Here is a 23,622-nt window from a genome sequence, read left to right as displayed (position 1 = left end):
TTTCCCAAAATCTAAATTACATTCAATCTGATATAAAATTCTGAATCTGCTACTTCTTTTCTGATAATGGACCAGTTACTTAACTTCTCTGAGACTCACTTTTCTCATCTATGAAATGGGGAAATAGAAACGCCTGGGATTTTTGCAGGTATTATATGAATTACTAACTGCAAAACACTTAAGGCAATGCTTACTATTATTACCAGTCTATAATAGTTCTGACCTCTTTAATGTCTGTCCCACTTCTCACCAGACCCTGTATTAAGCCCAACAGCCTGTTCTTAATCTGCAGGACCATAATCACCAAACTCATATTGACAAATATAATTTTTAAAGATAGATCAAATAAATGTGCTTAAAATGTCAGAAGACAAAAATATATACTGAAAAAGATATTTACCTCATCATTTTCATCAAAGATGGGATTAATTTTCCTAGGCCACATAAGGGTAGCTGAATTTAAAGCTAAGTCTTCTTGAGAAAATAGGAAGACATCTAAAAAGTAACTCATTCGGCGTTTGGATTCCTACAAAAAAAATTCCAGATATAATACACCAGGTAGAAAAACTAAGGCATGGAAAAGAGAGGAACCAAAAATTTCTAATACTCTAAACAACATTTTGGAAACATGTCATGTTTATAAGGACAGAACCAAACTCTCACTACTTGTAATTTATACAATGGTATATGTAAACATCCCAAAAAAGTCTTCTGATAAACTATTAAAATGAAGAGAAATAAAAAATATATAATGTTTTTACTTTATTTTTTTAAGATTTATGTATTTATTTGAGAGGGAGAGAGAGCACACACACACACCTGAGGGGCAGAGGGGCAGTTAGAGAGGGACAGAAATCCTCAAGCTGACTCTCTGCTGTACACAGAGCTTGACTATGCAGAGCTTGATCCCAGGGCCCAGAGAGCCAAAATCAAGAGTCAGCCACTTAACTGACTGAGCCACTCAAGCACTTCAATATACAACATTTTTAAAGTTAAGGTTTTTAAAGAAAAAAGAAATTTCAAAATTAAGAAAAAATCCAGTGATCAATATGAATTTATATATAACAAATTTTATATTATAGTGCAAAGTATAAAATAAATATCCATAAGTCCATAGTGATGTAAATAAGTAATTGAATAAATTAATAAGGGGCGAAGGAGATAAATCTCCATGTAGAAGAATTCCAAATAAATTATGTAGCTACTCTACTCTGGGAGAATGTTAACTTCCCAACTCTGAAGTGTGGGCAGCAAGTAATGACTTCCTTCCAGAGAGGACATTGTGGAAAGAGAGAGAAAAGAGTGGAGGACCTGATAAATGCTACTTCAGACTGGTGATCAAGGTCAACACCAATAGTGGAAGTCATGGTGATAATATGTACCCTTGATATCATGTGATGAAAATGGCATTTACCTTTGTGATCCTCCTTCAAACCACTACCTCAGTTTACTCATGAGAAAAACATCAGATGAATTCCAAAACAGGGCTACCCTCTGATATACCTGACCCATACTTCTCAACACTACCAAGGTCATTAAAAACAAAACAAAAGAGGGGGAGCCTGGCTGGCTCAGTTGGTAGAGCATGCAACACTTGATCACAGGGTTGTGAGTTCAAGCTCATGTTGGGTGTGAAGGTTACTTAAAAATAAAACAAAACAAAATGTATCTGAGAAACTGTCAGAACCAAGAGGAGACTAAGAAGTCACAATTAGATATAATGCAGCATCTAAGATAGGCTCCTGAAACAGAAAAAGGACATTAAAAACTAAGAAAAACTGAATAACTTGTGGACATTAGTTAATAATGTATTGATACTAGTTTATTAATTGTAACAAATGTACCATACTAATGTAAGATGGTAATAACGAGTAAATTGACTTGGGGGAGGGGCAACAGGGACTATGTAATATAGGAACACTCTGTACCATCTGCTCAATTTTTTTTAAAGATTTCATTTATTTATTTGACAGAGATCACAAGTAGGCAGAGAGACAGTTAGAGAGAGAGGAAGGGAAGCAAGCTCCCCACTGAACAGAGAGCCTGATGTGGGACTTGATCCCAGGACCCTGGGATCACGACCTGTGCTGAAGGTAGAGGCTTTAACCCACTGAGCCACCCAGGCGCCCCTGTCTGCTCAGTTTTTATATAAATCTAAAGCTCATCTGAAAAATAAGGTCTATTAATTATTTTATGAGTTAATTATATTTTGGGTGCCTGGGTGGCTCAGTCATTAAGCATCTGCTTTCAACTCAGGTCATGATCCCAGGGTCCTGTGATTGAGTGCCACATGGGACTCCCTGCTTGGCAGGAAGCCTGCTTTTCCCTCTCCCACTCCCCCTGCTTGTGTTCCCTCTCTTACTGTGTCTCTCTCTGTAAAATAAATAAATAAAAACTTTAGAAAAATAAAAAAATAAATATATTTCTGTATTCAGGTAATAAAAAGATTTAAAAATTTAAAGATATCATTTAATATAACATTAAAAGATATTAAGTACCTGAAAATTTATCTTAAAAAGATGTGTACAACCTCTACAGAGGAAATTATAAAATGCTGAGAGATTTAAAGAAGAGGCAAATAAATAAAAGAGATATCATGAATTGGAAGTATATATGTATAAATGTGCCAATTCTTTTTTTTAATGTACCAATTCTATTTAATGCATTCCTAATCAAAATCTTAACAGGATCTATAATGAACTCCTCAAACTCAACACACACAAAACAGACAATCATATCAAAAAATGGGCAGAAGATATGGACAGACACTTCTCCAATGAAGACATATAAATGGCTCTCAGATACATGAAAAAATGTTCATCATCACTAGCCATTAGGAAGATTCAAATTAAAACTACATTGAAATATCACCTTACACCAGTTAGAATGGCCAAAATTAGCAAGACAGGAAACAACATGTGTTGGAAGGGATGTGTAGAAAGGGGAACCCTCTTATACTGTTGGTGGGAATGCAAGTTCGTGCAGCCACTTTGGAGAACAGTGTGGAGATTCCTCAAGAAATTAAAAATAGAACTTCCTTATGACACTGCCATAGCACTACTGGGTATTTACCCCAAAGATACAGATGTAGTGAAAAGAAAGGCCATCTGTACCCCAATGTTTATAACAGCAATGGCCATGGTCGCCAAACTGTGGAAAGAACCAAGATGCCCTTCAACGGACAAAGGGATAAGGAAGATGTGGTCCATATACACTATGGAATATTATGCCTCCATCAGAAAGGATGAATACCCAACTTTTGTAGCAACATGGACGGGACTGGAAGAGATTATGCTGAGTGAAATAAGTCAAGCAGAGAGAGTCAATTATCATATGGTTTCACTTATTTGTGGAGCATAACAAATAGCATGGAGGACATGGGGAGTTAGGAGAAGGGAGTTGGGGGAAATTGGAAGGGGAGGCGAACCATGAGAGACTATGGACTCTGAATAACAATCTGAGGGTTTTGAAGGGGCGGGGGGTGGGAGGTCGGGGTACCAGGTGGTGGGTGTTATAGAGGGCACAGATTGCATGGAGCACTGGGTGTGGTGCAAAAATAATGAATACTGTTATGCTGAAAATAAAAAATAAATTAAAAAAAAAAAAAGTACGGGGTGCCTGGGTGGCTCAGTGGGTTAAAGCCTCTGCCTTCAGCTCAGGTCATGATCCCAGAGTCCTGGGATCGAGCCCCGCATCGGGCTCTCTGCTCAGCAGGGAGCCTGCTTCCTCCTTCTCTCTCTCTGCCTGCCTCTCAGCCTACTTGTAATTTCTGCCTGTCAAATAATAAATAAAATCTTTAAAAAAAATAAAAAATAAAGTACAAAAATAAAATTTTAAAATTTTTTTAAAAAAGAAATTAAACAAGTTACTAGTATGTGTACCATTATCACTCTTGAATTAAGAGTCTGTGAGGGCATTAAAATTTGCAATTTTAAATCACTTTAGAGTTGCCAATTAAACTTCATACATTGGGGCAAAATGTAAATAGAATATAGCCTGTTAACAATTATTAATATAATATCAATGCAAATGCAAGCATCAGAATAGTGAATGTTAGCCTTATCCACTTGTGTTGATACATAGTGTTGAATATATGACTTGTCTTTATTATAGTCTCCCAGAAAATTGAATGCATTATTGAGCAACTTAATAAAGAACAAAAGAATAAAAAAAAATCTTAACAGATTTTTGTGGAATGAGAAAACAGATTCTAAAATTTATATTAGAAAGATCCTAATTCTCAAAATTTATTATGTTTTTTTAAAGATTTTATTTATTTGACAGAGAGAGATCACAAGTAGGCAGAGAGGTAGGCAGAGAGAGAGGAGGAAGCAGGCTCCCCGATGAGCAGAGAGCCCGATGCGGGACTCGATCCCAGGACCTTGAGATCCCAAGACCTGAGCCTAAGGCAGTGGCTTAACCTACTGAGCCACTCAGGTGCCCCAAAATTTATTATCAGTTTGAGGCAATCTCAACCCAAATCCCAAAACACTATTTTATGAAATTCGATAAGCTAATTCTAAAATTGATATGAAAATGCTAAGAGTCAAGAACAAGCAAGAAACTTGGTGAGGAAGAATGGGAGGACATGCTTTACCAGGTATCAAGACTTAGTATTGCCAGAATCAGGCCTATAAATCAAGAACAAACTGATGGTTGCCAGAGGGAAAGGGGTGAGGGGAAGGGCCAAATGGGTGTAAGGGATTGGGAGATACAGGCTTCTAGTTATAGAATGAATAAGTCATGGGAGTAATGGGTACAGCACAGGGAATACAGTCAATGATATTGCAGGAGTGTTATATGGTGACAGATGGTAGCTACACTGTGGTGGGTATAGCATAATGTATAGAGATGTTGGATCACCATGTTGTATATCTAAAACTAAAGTAACATTATGTGTCAACTACACTCAAATAAAAAAATAAAAATTAAAAACTAGTGGCTTAAAGGGGGAAAAAGATGTATTATTGCTATTACAATTAAGCTGTTGTAATTAAGTCAGCGTGGTATTGATTCCAGGACAGATAGAAAGGCCAATGGAACAGAAAAGAGTGTCTTAAATTAGATCTGCATAAATATGGACACTTAATACATGATAGAGGTGGCACTGCAGAGCAGCAGGGAAGGGAAGGTCTCTTTGATAAACATATAATTGCTCATCTATGTGGAAAAATAATTAGGATGGACCTCATGTCATTCACAAAAATAAGATTCTAGGAAGACTGAAAACCTAAACCTGAAAGGCAAAATTAGACAGGTCTAAAAAAGAATACAAGAAAAAATCATCATGACCCTTGGAAGGGAAAGATTTCTTAAACAAGACACAGAAAGCACTAGGAATAAAAGGAAACATTGGGTGGCTCTGCCAGTTAAGTGTCTGACTTTTGATTTTGGCTCAGGTCATGATCTCGGGGTTGTGAGATCGAGCCCTGCATTGGGCTCCACGCTGGGCATAGAGCCTGCTTAAGATTCTCTCCCTCTCCCTCAGTCCCTCTCCCCCATCTCTCTCCCTCTTTCTCTCCCTCTCTCTCTCTCTTTCTCTAAAAAGAAGGGGGGAAACTCCTCCATTTCTCCACCATGGTGGATCAAGGTGAAAAGGAGAACCCCATGTGGGAATTTTGCATCTGCAAACTTTGCTTCAACATCTATGTTGGGGAGAGTAGAGACAGACTGACCTGGGCAGCCAAGATGCTGGAGCATCTCACAGGCCAGACCCATGTGTTCTCCAAAGCTAGATACATTATTAGATCTTTCCGTGTCAGGAGAAATGAAAAGACTGCCTTGCCATCCACTGCACAGTCCGTGGGGCAAAGGCAGAAGAAATCCTGGAGAAATGTCTAAAGGTGTGAGAGTATGAGTCAAGAAAAAAATAACTTCTCTGATATTGGAAACCTTGGCTTTGTGTCCAGGAGCACATCAATCTGGGGATCAAATATGACTCAAGCATTGGTATCTATGGCATGGTCTTCTATGTGGTACTAGGTAGACCAGGTTTCGGTATTGCAGATAAGAAGCACAGGACAGGCTGCACTGGGGCCAAACACAGAATTAGGAAAGAGGAGGCCATGTGCTGGTTCAAGCAGAAGTATGATGGGATCATCCTTCCTGGCAAATAAATTCCCATTTCAATCCAAAAGGCCAATAAAAACTTTTGAGTGAGAAAAATAAAAAATAAAAAAGAGGGGGGGAACATTATTCCATTTAACTGCATTAAAATAAAGGATTTCTCTTCATCAAAAAACACCACTAAAAAGTTAAAATAAGGGATGCCTGGGTGGCTCAGTTGGTTAAGCAGCTGCCTTCGGCTCAGGTCATGATCCCAGCGTCCTGGGATCGAGTCCCGCATCGGGCTCCTTGCTCCGCAGGGAGCCTGCTTCTCCCTCTGACTCTGCCTTCCACTCTGTCTGCCTGTGCTCGCTCGCGCTTGCTCGCTCTCTGACAAATAAATAAATAAAATCTTAAAAAAAAAAAGTTAAAATAAATCAAAGTAAAAAAAAATGATGCTTACTAATAACATCTTCAAAACTACTACACTGAGCAGCACACTTAAAAAATTTTGTGTATACTTGATCATAATTAAACAAACAAAACAAAAACAAACAAACAAAGCCTCTTACAAATCAATAGAAAAAGAGGGCACCTGGGTTGTTCAGTTAGTGATTACCTTCAGCTCTGGTCATAATCCCAGGGTCCTATAATTGAGCCCTGTGCTGGGATCCCTGCTCAGTGAGGAATCTGCTTCTCCCTCTGCCTCTCCCCGTGCTTGTCTGTCTCTCTCTCAAATAAATAAGTAAAACCTTTAAAAAAAGAAAAAACACAAAACCCCAAAGAAAAATAGGTAAAACCATGTAAAGACATTTCACAAAAGAGGAACTCTGAATAGTCAATAAGCATATGAAAAGTTTTAGAAAGGAGGAGGAGGTCAATAACTAAGAAAATGACAAGATTGAAAAATTCACCTCAAAAAAAGAGAACAAGAGGCAGTACTAACTGCCAGGAACCTACTCAGTATGGATACAAGTAAGATGTCAGAACCAGAATTCAGAGTAACAATTATAAAGTACTAGCTGGGCTTGGAAAAAAAAAGAAAACAACATAGAAGACAGTAGAGAATCCCGTTCTGAAGAAATTAAAGAACTAAAATCTAATCAAAGTGAAATAAAAAAGGCTACTAATGAAATATAATAAAAAATGGAGGCTTTAACTGCTAGGATACATGAGACAGAAGAGAGAATTAGTGAAATTAGTGATATAGAAGACCAAATGATGGAGAATAAAGAAGCTGAGAAAAAGAGAAATAAACAACTACTGGATCATGAGGAGAGAATTCAAGAGATAAGTGATACCATAAAGCAAAACAATATTAGAATAATTGGGATTCCAGAAGAAGAAGAAAGAGAAGGGGGACAAAAGGTATATTGGAGCAAATTTTAGTTGAGAACGTCCCTAATCTATGGAAGGAAACAGTCCAGGAGGCATTCAAGTCCAGGAGGCACAGAGAACACCCCTCAAAATCAATAAAAATAGGCCAACACCTTAATAGTGAAACTTGCAAATCTCAGAGACAAAGATAAAATCCTGAAAGGAGCTCAGGACAGGAAGCCCATAACCTACAAGAGTACAAACATTAGAATGGAAGCAAACCTATCGACAGAGCAGGCCAGAAAGGACTGGAATGATATATTCAGGGTCCTAAATGAGAAAAATATGTGACCAAGAATACTTTATCAAGCTAGATGTCATTTAAAATAGGAGATTAAAAATATTCCAGGACAAACAGAAACTAAAAGAATTTGTGATCACTAAACCAGACCTGCAAGAAATATTAAAGGGGATCTTTTAAGTGAAAAGAGAGCCAAAAGTAAAATAGACCAGAAAGGAACAGAAACAGTATACAGAAACAGAGACTTTATGGGTAACACAGTGGCACTAAATTCATACCTTTCAATAGTTACTCTGAATGTAAATAGACTAAATGCCCCAGCCAAAAGACAGGGTATCAGACTGGATAAAAAAGCAAGACTGATCTGCTGTCTGCAAGAGACTCATTTCAGACCCAAAGACACCTCCAGATTGAAAGTGAGGGAGTGGAAAACCATTGATCATGCTAATGGATATCAAAAGAAAGCTGAGATAGCAATCCTTATATCAGACAAATAAGATTTTTTTTTAATTCTTTTTTTCTAAAGATTTTATTTATTTATTTGACAGACAGATTACAAGTAAGCAGAGAGGCAGGGTTTTCTCTGAGCAGAGAATCCGAACTCTCCACTGAGCAGAGTCCGATGCAGGGCTTGATCCCAGGATTCTGGGATCATGATCTGAGCCAAAGGCAGAGGCTTAACCCACTGAGCCACCCAGGCGCCCCCAGACAAATAAGATTTTAAACCAAAGACTGTAGACTATTGTCATATGTTACCTTCACCATATAAAAAATATTTTTAAAAAGTATAAGAAAAGTGTTCAAATTCTTTTGTTTCAAGAAAATGCAAATTAGGGTGCCTGGGTGATTCAGTCAGGTAGGCATCTGCCTTCAGCTTGGGTCATGATACCAGGGTCCTGGGATCAAGCCCCACGTTCAACTCCCTGTTCAGCGGGGAACCTGCTTCTCCCTCTCCCACTGCTGCTCCCACTGCTTGTGCTCTCTCTATTGCTGTCAAATTAAATAAAATCTTAAAAAAAAAAAAAAGAAAATGCAAATTAAAAATACAATGATTTCCACCCAACAGAACAGAATTTTTTTTTCTTTTTTAAATTCCAATTAGTTAGTATACAATATAATATAGTTTCAGGTGTATAATATACTAATTCAGTAATTCCATACATCACCCTGTGCTCATCACAACAAGTGCACTCCTTAATCCCCATTACCTATTTCACTCACCCCTCCCCACTCACCTCCCCCCTTGGTAACCATCAGTTTGTTCTCTATAGTTAAGAGAACAGCCTAGCAAATTTAAAATATCTCATAACAGGAAGCATAAGTAAGGGTGTAAAATAATAAGACTCTTAGGCACTGCTGATAGGAGTATAAAATTGGAACTACTTTAGAAAAGAGTTTTGCCGGGCACCTGGGTGGCTCAGTGGGTTAAAGCCGCTGCCTTCGGCTCAGGTCATGGTCTCAGGGTCCTGGGATCGAGTCCCACATCAGGCTCTCTGCTCAGCAGGGAGCCTGCTTCTCTCTCTCTCTCTCTCTCTCTCTCTCTGCCTGCCTCTCCATCTACTTGTGATCTCTCTCTGTCAAATAAATAAATAAAATCTTAAAAAAAAAAAAAGAAACTAGAAACAGGAAAAAAAAAAGAAAAGAGTTTTGCCTTAGCAAGTAAATGGGAAAGTAAATACATGTTATAATGCCTGGGAGAAATGCATGAATATATATATACCAGGATACAGGTACAGAAATGTTCCCAGCAGCATTGCTATTAATAGCAAATATCCAGAACAATAAAACTAAAATAACAAATCATTACATGGTTATATAATAGTGAATGTAAGAAAGCAATGAAAATTAAGTTAAGAAACAAGGGCATTACTAACATACTGTTGACAAGATTCAAAAGAATAGAAACAGTATGACTATTTATATAACGATCTAAATGAGATAAAAATTAGTTATATTGATTAGGAATGCATATTTAAATGGTAAAACTCTACAGAAATGCAAGGAAGCGATTACTATAAAAAAGTCAGGATAGTGTTCACATCTAGGAAAAAGAGGAGACTGTGGTGAGCTTCTAATGTGTTGGCAAGGTTCTATTTCTTCCCTGGGTGATAATTATGCAGTGTTTATAACATTTTAAATTACACAGTTTATGTTTTATGCAATTTGGGGTAGGTGTGTTATGTTTCATATTTTAAACAAAGAATTATAGTACAACATAAGTGAATGGATATATAATCTTGTGCTGGGGAAGGCATAAGCATACCAATAAAGGCAGAAATCACAGAAGAAGGAAAAAATTTTTAAGACCATCTTGTTTGAGGATGAACACATAGTTGGTGAGACTAAGGAATAAAAATGTGTGATTACTGTAGAAACCAAGGGGAGACCTCTAGGGGAGAGAGAGAGAAGCAGTTATGATCAGAAGGTCACATACAGAGGGATTCAGGGGTACAGGCAATAGCCTATTTCTTACCTTCAGTTATGGCAATATAAGTGGGCACTTTAAAACTTATGTGTTTTTATGTTTTACACAATTTCAATATGTTTATCATATTTTGAAATAAAAAGAAACTAATTTAAAATATGTAAATTTAAAATATGTAAATCAAAAGATTCTTACCTTGATCCGTAAAACCAACTCTTGAATCCCTGTAGTCCGGGCTTTTTCTACATAAGATATCAGATCCATCATCTCTTCTGTTGTCTCAGGGACTTTTAATGCATGCTCTTTAATTGCTTCAAATTCACTGCAAATACTGACATAATACTCTGCTTTACTATGGTTATGGTAATTAATACTATATTATACTCAATACTTTTCATGTGGAAGTTATATTATATTAAATTTTTTTCTGCTGATCTCTTTAACTCTCTTGAATACCCAGTTAAGTAAGCAGTATGAGACAGAGCATACTTAGGAATGCCTTTCTGATTCCAAAGCACAGGATTTCCTCACATTGCTTCTGGGAAAATAAACATACTAGCTAATATTGATTGAGTACCATGTTCTTTACAGAAGTTACAAACTAAGATTCTTTGGGAACCAGACAGGCAACAAATAAGTTAAATGAGGTGGATGATGAGTTGCTTGTGCAGTGGATGAACCAACCAAAGGACACATTCCCTGCGTAAAACAAAAACTGCTTCTCAGCTCCATTTACCACTGAAGGCTCAACATGGCATGGTCTTCCCACACTTTCAAGAAAAGTGAAAAGTAAAAGATCTGGAGTGTGTGTGTGTGTGTGTGTGTGTGTGTGTAAAATCTTCTAATTTTGAAAGGTTGATAGCCAACTGAAAGTGTGTCTGAACAAAATGAAACACAGCATGAGACAAATAAAACTATTTGCAAGACCTATTCAGACAGCAGGCCACGGGTTTGTGAATCTGGTAGGCACTGCTGTCTCTATTTTATAGGTGACAAAAATAAGCTCAGTGACACAAGTAAATACTGGGGTCAGGAACAATCCCTGATCTTCCCAATATCATTGGAAGTCTATAGGTCCTCCATTTTCATGCAACCTGTATCCAAACACTGGTTTATTTCAATTTCTTTTTTTTTTTTTTTAATAATTCCGGGTTGCCTCAAAACAACTCTCACATAGTATCAAGCAAAAACCAGACTATTGAAACTACAAAGGAAACTTCTTAGGAGGCAGCAATGAGGGGCATCTGGGTGGCTCAGTCGGTTAAACGTCTGCCTTCAGCTCAGGTCATGATCCCAGGGTCCTGGATCAAGTCCCATATTAGGCTCCCAGCTTGGTGGGGAGTCTGCTTCTCCCTCTGCCCCTCCCCACCACTCATGCTCTCTCTCTCATTCTCTCTCTTGCAAAACTAAATAAAAATTTTTTTAAAAAGGAAGCTGCTATGAAGAGAAAGTTGTAAGTACTTATATTTTCATCTTTTTAAAAAAATTTTTTAAGTTAGTTTATTTATTTATTCATCCATTCATTCATTTTAAGTACACCCAATGTGGGGATCAAACTCACAACCCCAAGATGAAGAGTTGCATGCTCTTCCAACTGAGCCAGCCAGATGCCTCTTATAGTTTAAACAAGAGTTATATTAGTAAAATATTTCTTTTAGCCCTATAATTCTGAGTTTACCAATTACTTCTACTTACTTTTCATTTTCTTTTCTATGTTTTGAAGCTATGTCATTTAATAATATGTTTGCAAAGGTTTTCGCTTTGTTTGTTAGGCCTATCTTCAAATCTTCACAATCCAAACGCACCATAGGGAAATGAACCCACTGAGGCAAAAGCATTATTTCTGAGGCAAGACTGAAAAATCTTTCTATAAACTTAAAATAAAAAAAAAAACATTTAAAATTCAGATCCAAGTATATTACTTGCACAGCTAAAAACCTTCAAAGCAAAGTACAAACTCTTGAGCAAATATCCCCTAAAATTGTCCCACATGGCTCCAACTTACATTTCCAACTTCATATTCTAAATCTGTCATGTGTTGCATTTCTGTGTTACCTGTTCTACAGCTGTTTTTGGTTCATTTGATAGTCTCTGAACACCCCTAAACCCTTTTGGTCTTTGTTCATGTTGCAGTCCCTCTCTTCTCCACCTATAAACATTTACTTCAAGGGGCGCCTGGGTGGCTCAGTGGGTTAAAGCCTCTGCCTTCGGCTCAGGTCATGATCCCAGGGTCCTGGGATCGAGCCCCGCAAAAAGCCTCTGCCTTCGGCTCAGGTCATGATCCCAGGGTCCTGGGATCGAGCCCCGCGTCGGGCTCTCTGCTCCGCGGGGAGCCTGCTTCCTCCTCTCTCTCACTCTCTGCCTGCCTCTCTGCCTACTTGTGATCTCTGTCTGTCAAATAAATAAATAAAATCTTTAAAAAAAAAACCATTTACTTCAAAACCCAGCTCACTTTTCACTTCTTCAAGAAACCTTTACCAATCCAGGTTGCCTGGGTGGCTCAGCGGGTTAAAGCCCCTGCCTTCAGCTTAGGTCATGATCCCAGAGTCCTGGGATCGAGCCCCAAATCGGGCTCTCTGCTCGGTGGGGAGCCTGCTTCCCCCTTTCTCTCTCTGCCTGCCTCTCTACCTACTTGTGGTCTCTCTTCCGTCAAAATAAATAAACAGAAAATCTTTAAAAAAAAAAGAAAGAAAGAAAGAAAGAAACCTTCACCAATCTTCCAAAACAATCATTCCCTCGTCTTTGCTTCCACGACACTTTGTTCACATTTCCATTCAAGTACTTATCTCCACATATCATCTTTGTTACTCCTATGTCTGGCTTCTAGGACAAATTAAAGCTCCTGAAGACAATGTGTATGTATTATTTATCTTTATGCCACCAAAATCTTGCTAGGTGTCTGAATATAATTGCTGAAGCAATAAATGAATAAATAAATCACTAAAGAAATTATTTGGTGTGGCTATCAGACACATGAAAAATGTTCATCATCACTAGCCATCAGGGAGATTCAAATTAAAACCACATTGAGATACCACCTTACACCAGTTAGAATGGCCAAAATTAGCAAGACAGGAAACAACATGTGTTGGATTGGAGAGAATGTGGAGAAAGGGGAACCCTCTTACACTGTTGGTGGGAATGCAAGTTGATACAGCCTCTTTGGAGAACAGTGTTGAGACTCCTCAAGATGTATAAAGAACTTATCAAACACAACACCCAAAGAACAAATAATCCAATCAAGAAGATACAGATGTAGTGAAAAGAAAGGCCATCTGTACCCCAATGTTTATAGCAGCAATGGCCATAGTCGCCAAACTGTGGAAAGAACCAAGATGCCCTTCAACGGACAAAGGGATAAGGAAGATGTGGTCCATATATGCTATGGAGTATTATGCCTCCATCAGAAAGGATGAATACCCAACTTTTGTAGCAACATGGACGGGACTGGAAGAGATTATGCTGAGTGAAATAAGTCAAGCAGAGAGAGTCAATTATCATATGGTTTCACTTATTTGTGGAGCATAACAAATAGCATGGAGGACATGGGGAGATAGAGAGGAGAAGGGAGTTGGGGGAAATTGGAAGGGGAGGTGAACCATGAGAGACTATGGACTCTGAAAAACAATCTGAGAGTTTTGAAGGGGCAGGGAGCAGGAGTTTGGGGGAGCCAGGTGGTGGGTATTAAGGAGGGCACGTATTGCATGGAGCACTGGGTGTGGTGCAAAAACAATAAATTCTGTTATGCTGAAAAGAAATGTTTTAAAAAATGCAAACAAAAAAAAGAAATTATTTGGTGAGCATATAAGCTTAATAAAATCATATTCTGAGTAAGAAATTCCAATAACTTTAATTGGAGCATTTACTTTCCAGGAAAAAAAAACCTAATTAAAAAAAAGAAAGTATAAAAATAAATAAATAAAAATTAAAAAAGAAAGTCAAAGGCATTAATGAAAAATAGAATTACCACTTACTTCTGTGTATTCATCAAAAGTATGATCTTCCGCCTGAAAAGTCTCTATCATCTTATCTGCAGTTCCATCAAGAAGCCAATTGTATTTTTCAACTGAAAATTAATAACCTAATTTAAATTCAATAATAAGACCCATTCAAAATAAAGTGCTTTTTGATATGATTATGGAAAGAAGCAGACTATTTAATCCAATATTATTAATGGAGAATGAAATGTATTAATAGGGAGAGAATAAAATAAACTTAACTGGAAAACCAGGTTAAATATGGCATTTTAAAATAAAGATAATAGTGTATGCATTGATCTTACAATAACTTAGAGGTTCAGATAAGCCAATTAATAGAAGATTTTGATTAAGAAAATGTCAAATAACTATCTTGACCCATACACACTTAAAGAGACTGTAGAACGAGCTGCAGTCTCTTCAAAACTATTCTTCAAAATTATCTTAATTTAAACCTTGATTTAGCTTTCTCCTTATTCCAGCATCTCTTCTATCTGCTTTTTTGCTTTATTACTCTGATCTTGTTAACATTCACCCTTTGGATTAAACAACAGAATTCAAGTTTGATTCTGCCAAAAGCCATGCCAATGCTGACTTCTGGCTCTTCTTACTTTTTTCATGACATCCCCAGACAACCAAATAGCTAATTTCCACCAAAAATAAAAGTGGTATTCTTTTATAAGAGGTGTAATATTACATATATGATATATACCGTATGTCTCATAATGTTTTCTTGCGCCTTCTAAGTTATGATGTATTGCCAACTTCAGTGTAGTAAGAGCCCATTCTAACACATGTTCAGGAAGTTGTGTATCAAGATTTACAGTTGGTGAAGTTCCTGATAGCCAAGAAGGAACTGTTTGGACATTCTAACAAAAATTAAAATGACAGTTTATGAAATAAATATCTATTCAATTTGTCTAGACATCGATCTTATACAATATTTTTAAACATTCTGTTCAGATTTCAGTGGTCCAAAAAAAGATAACCTAATGCAAAATCATGATTTAAAATTGTATAGTTTGAGGCACCTGGCTCAGTCGATTGAGCGTGCAACTCTTGATCTCAGGGGTGGGGAGTTTGAGCCCCATGTTGGGTGTAGAGATTACTTAAAAATAAAATCTTAAAAGTAATAAAATAAAATAATATAAAAACTTGAGTTAGTTTCCCATCATTCAACAAGTACTTATTGAATTACTATAATGTCTAAGTGATTCTACTAGAAAGTAGAGAAAACAAACATGAGAAGGATCTAGTCCTTAAGAAGCTCACAACTATGTAGGGAAGATGGAATGGGCACATAAATATCAATTCCTAATGGTAATAAAAGTTCTAAAAATAATAATAAAAAAATAAAAGTTCTAAGAAGGAAAACAACATTTTTAGTCAGGGAACTTTACCAAAGAGAAAGCACTTTCTAATTTAAAATTACTTAAAGGATGGAAATAAAACAGTTGTAATATTTTATGCACATGTTCACTTTATGGTTTCAACATCATTTAAAATTTTGAAAGAGACCCATATAAAGAAACCAAGTGCATAAGGATGGCAGAATACCTGTAGAGCTTCAGTTATCCGCTCTACCAAACCCAAAACAACATCTTCCAAATCTTGAAAGGTAGGATAAAATTCCATTTTATCATCATCAAATGTTAGTTCCATCTTAAATATTGGCAGCCCACGTTGATCTTCTTGGTCAAAGAGTTTCACAAATCCTTCTACAGTTCTCTTTAAGAAATCCTTTAGCTGCATGATATCATAAATCATTACTTTAGAATGTACAAATCCAACCTTTAGTTCAAAATCAGTGAGCTATTCTCTACAATTAAGCTATTCTATCAGTCCATTAAGTCCTCAAAATTTTCTTCATTCAGAACAATATGTTCCTAATAAGTTGTCTAAAATAATAAATAGAATAATATATACAAACTTTAATTTTTTTTTGAATAGCAACGATCTTAATATGGCAACTAGAATTTCCCACATTCTTTAGTCATTCTTTCCCTGACACAGAAAACATTTCAGAAAACTAAACAGCATGGTGAAGACTAATGGGAGGAGAGGCTGGACACCTGAGGGTGAGGATGTTATGAAGGGACATGCACATGAGGTGAGGGACAGTGGTATGCTAGTTATCTCCTAGTGTCAACTATTAAATATCCAAAACTTCTATGAGCCAGTTACTAAACCTTGGATGACTAAAAATCACCATGGTGGGAATATTTACACCAGGAAATTGGCAAACACTACAAATTAGGACTTTTCTTCCCAGCCTCAACACCAGATTTCCAGCACATCACTAGGTGAGGGTGAAGCTACTGGAACTTCAAAATGTGCACAGTAAGTTACCAAAGGATAAATAATGTATTCTTTTTTTTTTTTTAAGATTTTATTTTAGAGAGATGGTTGGGAGGGGCAAAGGTAGAGAGAATCTCAAGCAGACTCCCCACTGAATGCAGAGTTGGACCAGAGCTCCATCTCACAACCCTGAGATCATGACTTGAGTTGAAACCCAGCATAGAATGCTCAACTGACTAATCCACCCAGATGCCCCCAAATAATGTATTCTTATGTAGAAACCAGCTATTGGAAATTTAGCCAAGCAAATAAATACAGGTTTAAAACCATCTTCAAAATGTTCTTCATCTCTACTTCTTATCAAATAATTATAGTTCTCTGAAGAGGATAAAGGTAAAAAGGAAATATTGTATATTAATTACAGGGTTATATACTAGATATTAAATATGTCCTTTTAAGGGTATATTGAAAAATTTATGGAATCTTTGGAGATATTTTCTAAAAGGGAAAGGTTTTTTTTTTAAAGATTTTATTTATTTATTTGACAGTGAGAGAGATCACAAGTAGGCAGAGAGGCAGGCTGAAAGAGAGGCGGGGAAGCAGGCTCCCTGATGAGCAGAAAGCCCAGTGCGGGACTTGATCTCAGGACCCTGAGATCATGACCTGAGTCGAAGGCAGAGGCTTTAACCCACTACGCCACCCAGGTGCCCCTAAAAAGGAAAGTTTTTATTCAAAATTATTATTTTTTAATTTTTTATTTTTTATAAACATATATTTTTTATCCCCAGGGGTACAGGTCTGTGAATCACCAGGTTTACACACTTCACAGCACTCACCAAAGCACATACCCTCCCCAACGTCCATAATCCCACCCCCTTCTCCCAAACCCCCTCCCCCCAGCAACCCTCAGTTTGTTTTGTGGGGAGACAAACCATAAGTGACTCTTAATCTCACAAAATTATTTTTTTAAACTGTATTCCCACAATGGTAAAAATTTAAGAAGCCCATAAATATAAAATTAATATAAATTAATATTTTCTTTAAAGATGATCAATTCCATTTCAAGTCAAGATTTTACTAAGGAAAAAATGAGAATCAACCAACTTGTGATTTCATATGTTCAAAAATGTATTAGGGTAGTTCTTTGTTAATATTCTCCAATAAAGCTGTGGATAATAGTTCATAGACTTTCAGCATGAGCCCAGTAATCATTTATAATATTGACACATACTTCTAGATTTTCTTTTCATTTTAGATTGCTTCAGATATTGCTTCAAAAATGAAGTATTTTTATGCTAAACTAATTTAAATTAAAATCATGGTAAAAAATTTTTCTTACTTTATTTCAAAATAATTACCTAGCATTATGTCTAAATAGAATCTTATTTAAAATAATAAACTAAAACATCAGTTTTAAATTCAACACCCCAAAAATGAATGATCCAATTAAGAAATGAGCAGAAGACAAAGACATTTTTCCAAAGAAGACATAATGAAAATATGCTCAACATCAAGGATCATCAGAGAAATACAAATCAAAACTACAATGAGGTATCACCTCACACCTGTCAGAATGGCTAAAATCAAGAACATAAGAAACAACAGCTGTTGGGGAGGATGTGGAGAAAGGGGAATCATGCACTGTTGGTGGAAATACAAACTGGTGCAACCACTGTGGAAAACAGTATGGGGGTTCCTCAGAAAGTTAAAAATAGAACTACCCTACAATGCAGCAATTGCACTATGAGGCATTTATTCAAAGAATTAAAAAATACTAATTTAAAGGGATACATGCACTCTGATGTTTATAATAGCATTGTCTACAACAGTCAAATTATGGAAGCAGCCCAAGTGTCCATAAACAGATAAAAGGATAAAGACAATATGGTGTATGTATGTGTATGTATATGCATGCATGTATATATAGTGGAATATATACATGATAGAATATTACTCAGCCATAAAAAAGAATGAAATCCTGCCATTTGCAATGACCTGGATGGAGCTAGAGAGTATAATGCTAAGTGAAATAAGTCAGTCAGAGAAACACAGATATCAGATACCATACAATTTAACTCATCTGTAGAATTTAAGAAAAAAAAACAAATGAGCAAAGGGGGGTAAAAAGAGAGACAAACCAAGAAACAGACTCTTAACTATAAAGAACAAACTGATGGTTGCCAGAGGGGAGGGGCGTGGAAGAATGGATTAAATAGGTGATGGGGATTAAGGAGGGCACTTGGCAGGATGAGCACTGGGTGATGTATGGAAGTGTCGAATCATTATATTGTACATCTGAAACTAATACAATACTGTATATTAACTAACTGGAATTTAAATAAAAACTTAACAAATAATAAAGTAAAATAACAAACTAATCTAATTAACATTATTATTTCAGATGTATAGAACAAATTTACCTGATTTGACATAAGTGTGGAAACACAGTTATAGAATGCATCCAATTTTTCAGGTTTGATGGCATCTAGAGTTTCCTTCTTGGTAAAAAGACTTATAACCTTTGGATACCATGTGCTCATTATTTTCTCTTCTGCCTTTCTAGCTTGTATTGATAGATCATTTTTCAGTGATTCACAATCAATTGGCCCTTTAGCTCTATTTATGAGAAAAGTAAAAATGATTTAAAGCAAATGATAAATATTGGTCTTCATATACAATTCTTTAAAAATAAGATAACATTTTTTAATCTAAAGAAAATTTCACAAGACTTAACAGTTTTAAAATGTATACAGTCAAAATGTAAAGACTCAAGTAGGAGACATTCAAATCTTAAATGTTAATTAATAAATAGGAGATTTTACCTAATCCCCGTTAAATCTAGCAAAACTGAATTGGAAAACGTCGTGTAACCAAGATCCAGCAATATTTTCATAGTTGGATGAACAATGTGCAAATTAGCTGATATTTGATTTCTTGTCTGCACATAGCTGGAATGCCAAGGATTAGAATAATCCAGTCCTCTGGAAAAGCAAAACACCATATCAAACAGGATTCAAACAGGCTCTAAATTTTAGGAAGTAAAATTATGACATGGAATTAGTATAAAGCAAGAGAAGATGAAAATATGGTCAGCAATGGAAGCTTTAGGAGTCATGAATGTAATAAAAATGCATCAAGATCTTGAAAGCACATTATCTTCAGAGAGGACAGAGACCACCTGTCTGATGAGCAGACTGATGAGCCAGGAAGGGAGTGCCCTGCTAACTTCCACTGTGTTCTGGCCCAGTTAGTTACCTTGGGTAGAGATAAATGAACTCAGTTCCTTGGGACTGGAGAAAAGGGATGAAGAAATCTGTCTGGCATACACCAAAGATTACTTAAGGCTAAGTTGACCTAAAGTTTCTGTAAAGGTCCCCCTAATTGTGTAAACAGCAAACAGACAAGTTCAGAGCAAGGATAACTTTAGGGGGGAAAAAAAGAACAGTAGTGTTATTTTTTAGATGTATTCAAAATACCTTTGAGCTTCACAGTTCTAGACTTAAACGTAAGATCAGCTTATTTTCAATCTGTTATCAAAACCTAGATGCAATTCTGTTTTTAAAATAACTTACTGGGGCATCTGAGAGTCTCGGTTGAGTCTCCAATTCTTGATTTAGGCTGGGGTCATGATCTTGGGGTTGTGGGAATAATCTGAGCACTGGGCCCCATGCTGGGCAGGGAGTCCTCTTGGGATTCATTCTCTCCCCTCCCCCACCTCTCCCTCTGCTCATGCTCGTGCTCTCTCTCTAAAATAAATAAATCTTTAACTAATAATAATAATTTACTCACTCAGGGGATTTAGGTAAAGGGCCTCCTTCATCTTCAAGCCATTTAACTGGAGGTTTCACAAGAACACTCCTCACTAAAATACATATATGTATTAATATTTATTGAAAACCTTTGCAAGTCCTACTCAAACAAAAGTTTCTAACTTTTGATATTGAAGAATATAGTTTATTGAGCATTAAAAATGAGTAGAAGAAAAAATTCCTTTATTTGAAAAAAAATCAAGTGCTTGGTACTAGTTTGGTATTATTTTGGGTGTGAATTCAGATAGAGTAAAGCTTTAAGTTTTGGGGGTTTTTTGCATTCTATCTACTAAAAGGCCACTTAAGAAAATTTATTCCAGGGACACCTGGGTGGCTCAGTCAGTTGAGCATCTGCCTTTGGCTCGGGTCATGATCCCAGGGTCTTTGAATCGAGTCCCTCACAAAGCTCCTTGCTCAGGGGGGAGCGTACTTCTCCCTCTGCCTGCCGCTCCCCCTGCTTGTGTGCTCGCTCTCTCTCTCTCTGACAAATGAGTAAAATCTTAAAAAAAAAAAAGAAAAGAAAACCTATTCCAATAAAAATTGCAAATGTTAAATCTCTAATAAACTTCCCTAAATACAGTAATATTTTTAATAATTCTGTAATCAGGGGCGCCTGGGTGGCTCAGTGGGTTAAAGCCGCTGCCTTCAGCTCAGGTCATGGTCTCAGGGTCCTGGGATCGAGCCCCACATCTGGCTCTCTGCTCGGCAGGGAGCCTGCTTCCTCCTCTCTCTCCTGCCCACCTCTCTGACTACTTGTGATCTGTCTGTCAAATAAATAAATAAAAATCTTTTTTAAAAATTTGTAAACAATATAACTATACCCATAAAGATAAAGACAAAAATCAAAAAGTTATTAGCTAATAAGCACATAAAAATTACACAAAGTTCCCTTGAGTTACAAAGATTCTGACCAGATAATAAGCTCAAAATAAAAACTTTTTTTAAAGTAGATTTCATTTTTTTAAAAGGTATCTCTACACCCAACGTGGGGCTTGAACCTACAACCCCAAAATCAAGAGTTGAACACTCTACTGAATGAGTCAACCACGTACCCCTCAAAATAAAACTTTAAATTAAAATAATATCTAAGGGGGCACCTGGGTGGCTCAGTGGGTTAAAGCCTCTGCTTTCGACTCAGGTCATGATCCCAGAGTCCTGGGATCGAGCCCCGCATCGGGCTCTCTACTCAGCAGGGAGCCTGCATCCCCTCTCTCTGCCTGCCTCTCTGCCTACTTGTGATCTCTGTCTGTCAAATAAATAAATAAAAATCTTAAATAATAATAATAATATCTAAGAAATACATATAGCTAAATACATAGATATTCATTATTCATATTTCTACTTTTGAATAGGAGGGGTGGAGAACAAAAGTCAAAGAAGCTTGATGTGTGTTAAATGCTACTTACCCAGATACCTCTTCATGCTGTTTTCAAAGTCACTTGACACCTCACTTATGAGACTATTCATGAGTTCTTCTCTTTCTTTCCCTTCCTTTAAAGACTCAGGTATCAGCATTAACATGTGATCCAGCCATTCCTGCTGAATAGGTACTATAGGACTGCTTTCTACACACTGCTTCATATAAATATAGTTTAACTGAGAATATAATAAGAAAAAATTAAGTGTTCTTTTTTTTAACATCTTAATTTTATTTTTTTTTCAGTGTTCCAAGATTCATGGTGTAGTATTTCAGTGTAACTCCTGAGCTCTGTCTATTCAAGACAACATTTTTTTCAGAATAGAAGTATTCTGATAAAAAATAACATGTTTTCAGAATAAAAACCAATAAAAACCTTTACCCAGGGCGCCTGGGTGGCTCAGTGGGTTAAGCCGCTGCCTTCGGCTCAGGTCATGATCTCAGGGTCCTGGGATCGAGTCCCACATCGGGCTCTCTGCTCAGCAGGGAGCCTGTTTCCTCCTCTCTCTCTCTCTGCCTGCCTCTCTGCCTACTTGTGATCTCTCTCTGTCAAATAAATAAATAAAATCTTTAAAAAAAAAAAAACCTTTACCCAAAAGTATGACCTATAAAGAAGCCTTTTTTTAAGTGCTCAGTTTATATTTATTGAATGAATAAGAATTAGAAATTGGGAGCAAAGAGTGGGCTAGGGAAGCTGGGTGTGCCCATGTGTTATCCACTCAAACATTGAAATATTTAGCATTAATCCACTAAACAGTCAGAAATTGGCAACTATGAACCCTAGCACAAAGGTACACAATTGATAAAACAATCAAGAATGACAGGAAACAACACAATAAATTATGGGTGAATATTATTAAATATTTTAGAATATTTAATCAAACTGATTATTTTAAAATATTACCAAGGTGGTTCCCCTCCCCAATCTGCATGTTATACTTGAGAAAACTAATCTTGTGATAATCCCTTCACTCAAACCAGGGTTGAAGCCTAAGGTTTTCTGTATTAAAATACATATAAATGCAAATCCATCAGTATCTTAAACATACAATAGAAATGAATTAGGTTGTCTTTAATATTTAAGAGTGTACTCTGAGTTTAACATGCAAGCTTGCTGGGACTTTCTGAATAGGAATACAGTATTATAAAACAAAAAATAAATAATGTCTCATCCAGGGAAAAAATATGACCTTCTTATGGGCAATATGTGTGTGGTTTAAAAGGAGAACAGAATAATGGTTAAGAAAAAAGAAAGAGGAGAAAAGACTATAGGGTGTGGATAAGAACAGAAATGTAACAGCTAAATGAAACCAGAAGAAACAGAGAGGGCCTCCAATACAGCATACCCAAGTGGTGGGGCTAGAACAGAACCAATTTAATCTGGAGGGAGCCATGAGAATAGAGTAAGAACTAACTTGTTACCTTCAGGATAGTGTGAGATAATCACAAAAACAAATTGATTTAGGCAAACCAGAGCCTCAAGCAGGAAAGGACCCTGGTTTCCTGGGGACTGAAGGGAATGGAGAGCCTGGGGTAGTAGAACAAACAGAAGTTCCTAGCCTCAAAGGTTTCAAATAGGGAAATCTAGAGAGTAACAGGAATTAGGAAGAGGAGAAAAGGATTATTTAGAACATTTATGTTGGGCAAAGGGCTCTAAGCAATTTGGACCTCCACTTCTGATGGACATCAACAACACAAGCTGGTGTCCCTGCATTTCATGTCATGTTTCCATGGCTAACCTGTGATGACAACCACTCTGCACCCTGGATGAAAGCAGTCAGGGCTGGAGGAGAGAGCCCTGCCAAGGAAGTGAAGGCAGGGTGGCAAGACTAAAGGTTCTTCCCACTGGACCCTACGTAGTGGCAGCCAAAATGGATTTCTAGCAGGTAACATGTCATATACTTCATAAAAGGGGCTTTGTAAATGAATATAGATGAGGGAACTAGGTACAAAATGCAATCCCTCAGCTTTTCATACTGAAAGAATAAATCATGCTCTCTGGAGCCCTCATGTATAAACTATAAATTCACTGG

The 23,622-nt window shown here is 36.8% G+C and overlaps 1 protein-coding gene and 1 pseudogene across 4 annotated transcripts in view; one reads left to right on the top strand and one right to left on the bottom strand.

Moving 5' to 3' along the window:
* The window catches only part of DNAH12 (dynein axonemal heavy chain 12), a 220,384-nt gene that overhangs the window by 168,172 nt on the left and 28,590 nt on the right, over positions 1 to 23,622 (bottom strand). For all 4 annotated transcript variants that reach the window (XM_013053186.2, XM_013053167.2, XM_013053173.2 and 1 more), the window contains 10 exons: positions 21,579 to 21,768; positions 20,153 to 20,225; positions 19,186 to 19,344; positions 18,784 to 18,979; positions 15,623 to 15,811; positions 14,778 to 14,934; positions 14,063 to 14,154; positions 11,784 to 11,962; positions 10,284 to 10,419; positions 401 to 526 (listed from right to left, as the gene is read on the bottom strand). In XM_013053186.2, coding sequence (XP_012908640.1) covers positions 401 to 526; positions 10,284 to 10,419; positions 11,784 to 11,962; positions 14,063 to 14,154; positions 14,778 to 14,934; positions 15,623 to 15,811; positions 18,784 to 18,979; positions 19,186 to 19,344; positions 20,153 to 20,225; positions 21,579 to 21,768 — 1,497 coding nt within the window. The remainder of the gene's footprint in view (positions 1 to 400; positions 527 to 10,283; positions 10,420 to 11,783; positions 11,963 to 14,062; positions 14,155 to 14,777; positions 14,935 to 15,622; positions 15,812 to 18,783; positions 18,980 to 19,185; positions 19,345 to 20,152; positions 20,226 to 21,578; positions 21,769 to 23,622) is intronic.
* LOC101679002 lies at positions 5,578 to 6,147 on the top strand (annotated as a pseudogene).

Source organism: Mustela putorius, unplaced genomic scaffold (genome assembly GCF_011764305.1).
Source record: "Mustela putorius furo isolate JIRA1106 unplaced genomic scaffold, ASM1176430v1.1 tig00000095_pilon_pilon_pilon, whole genome shotgun sequence".
Classification (NCBI taxonomy): Eukaryota; Metazoa; Chordata; class Mammalia; order Carnivora; family Mustelidae; genus Mustela; species Mustela putorius.
This window is presented reverse-complemented; position numbering and strand designations above follow the sequence as displayed.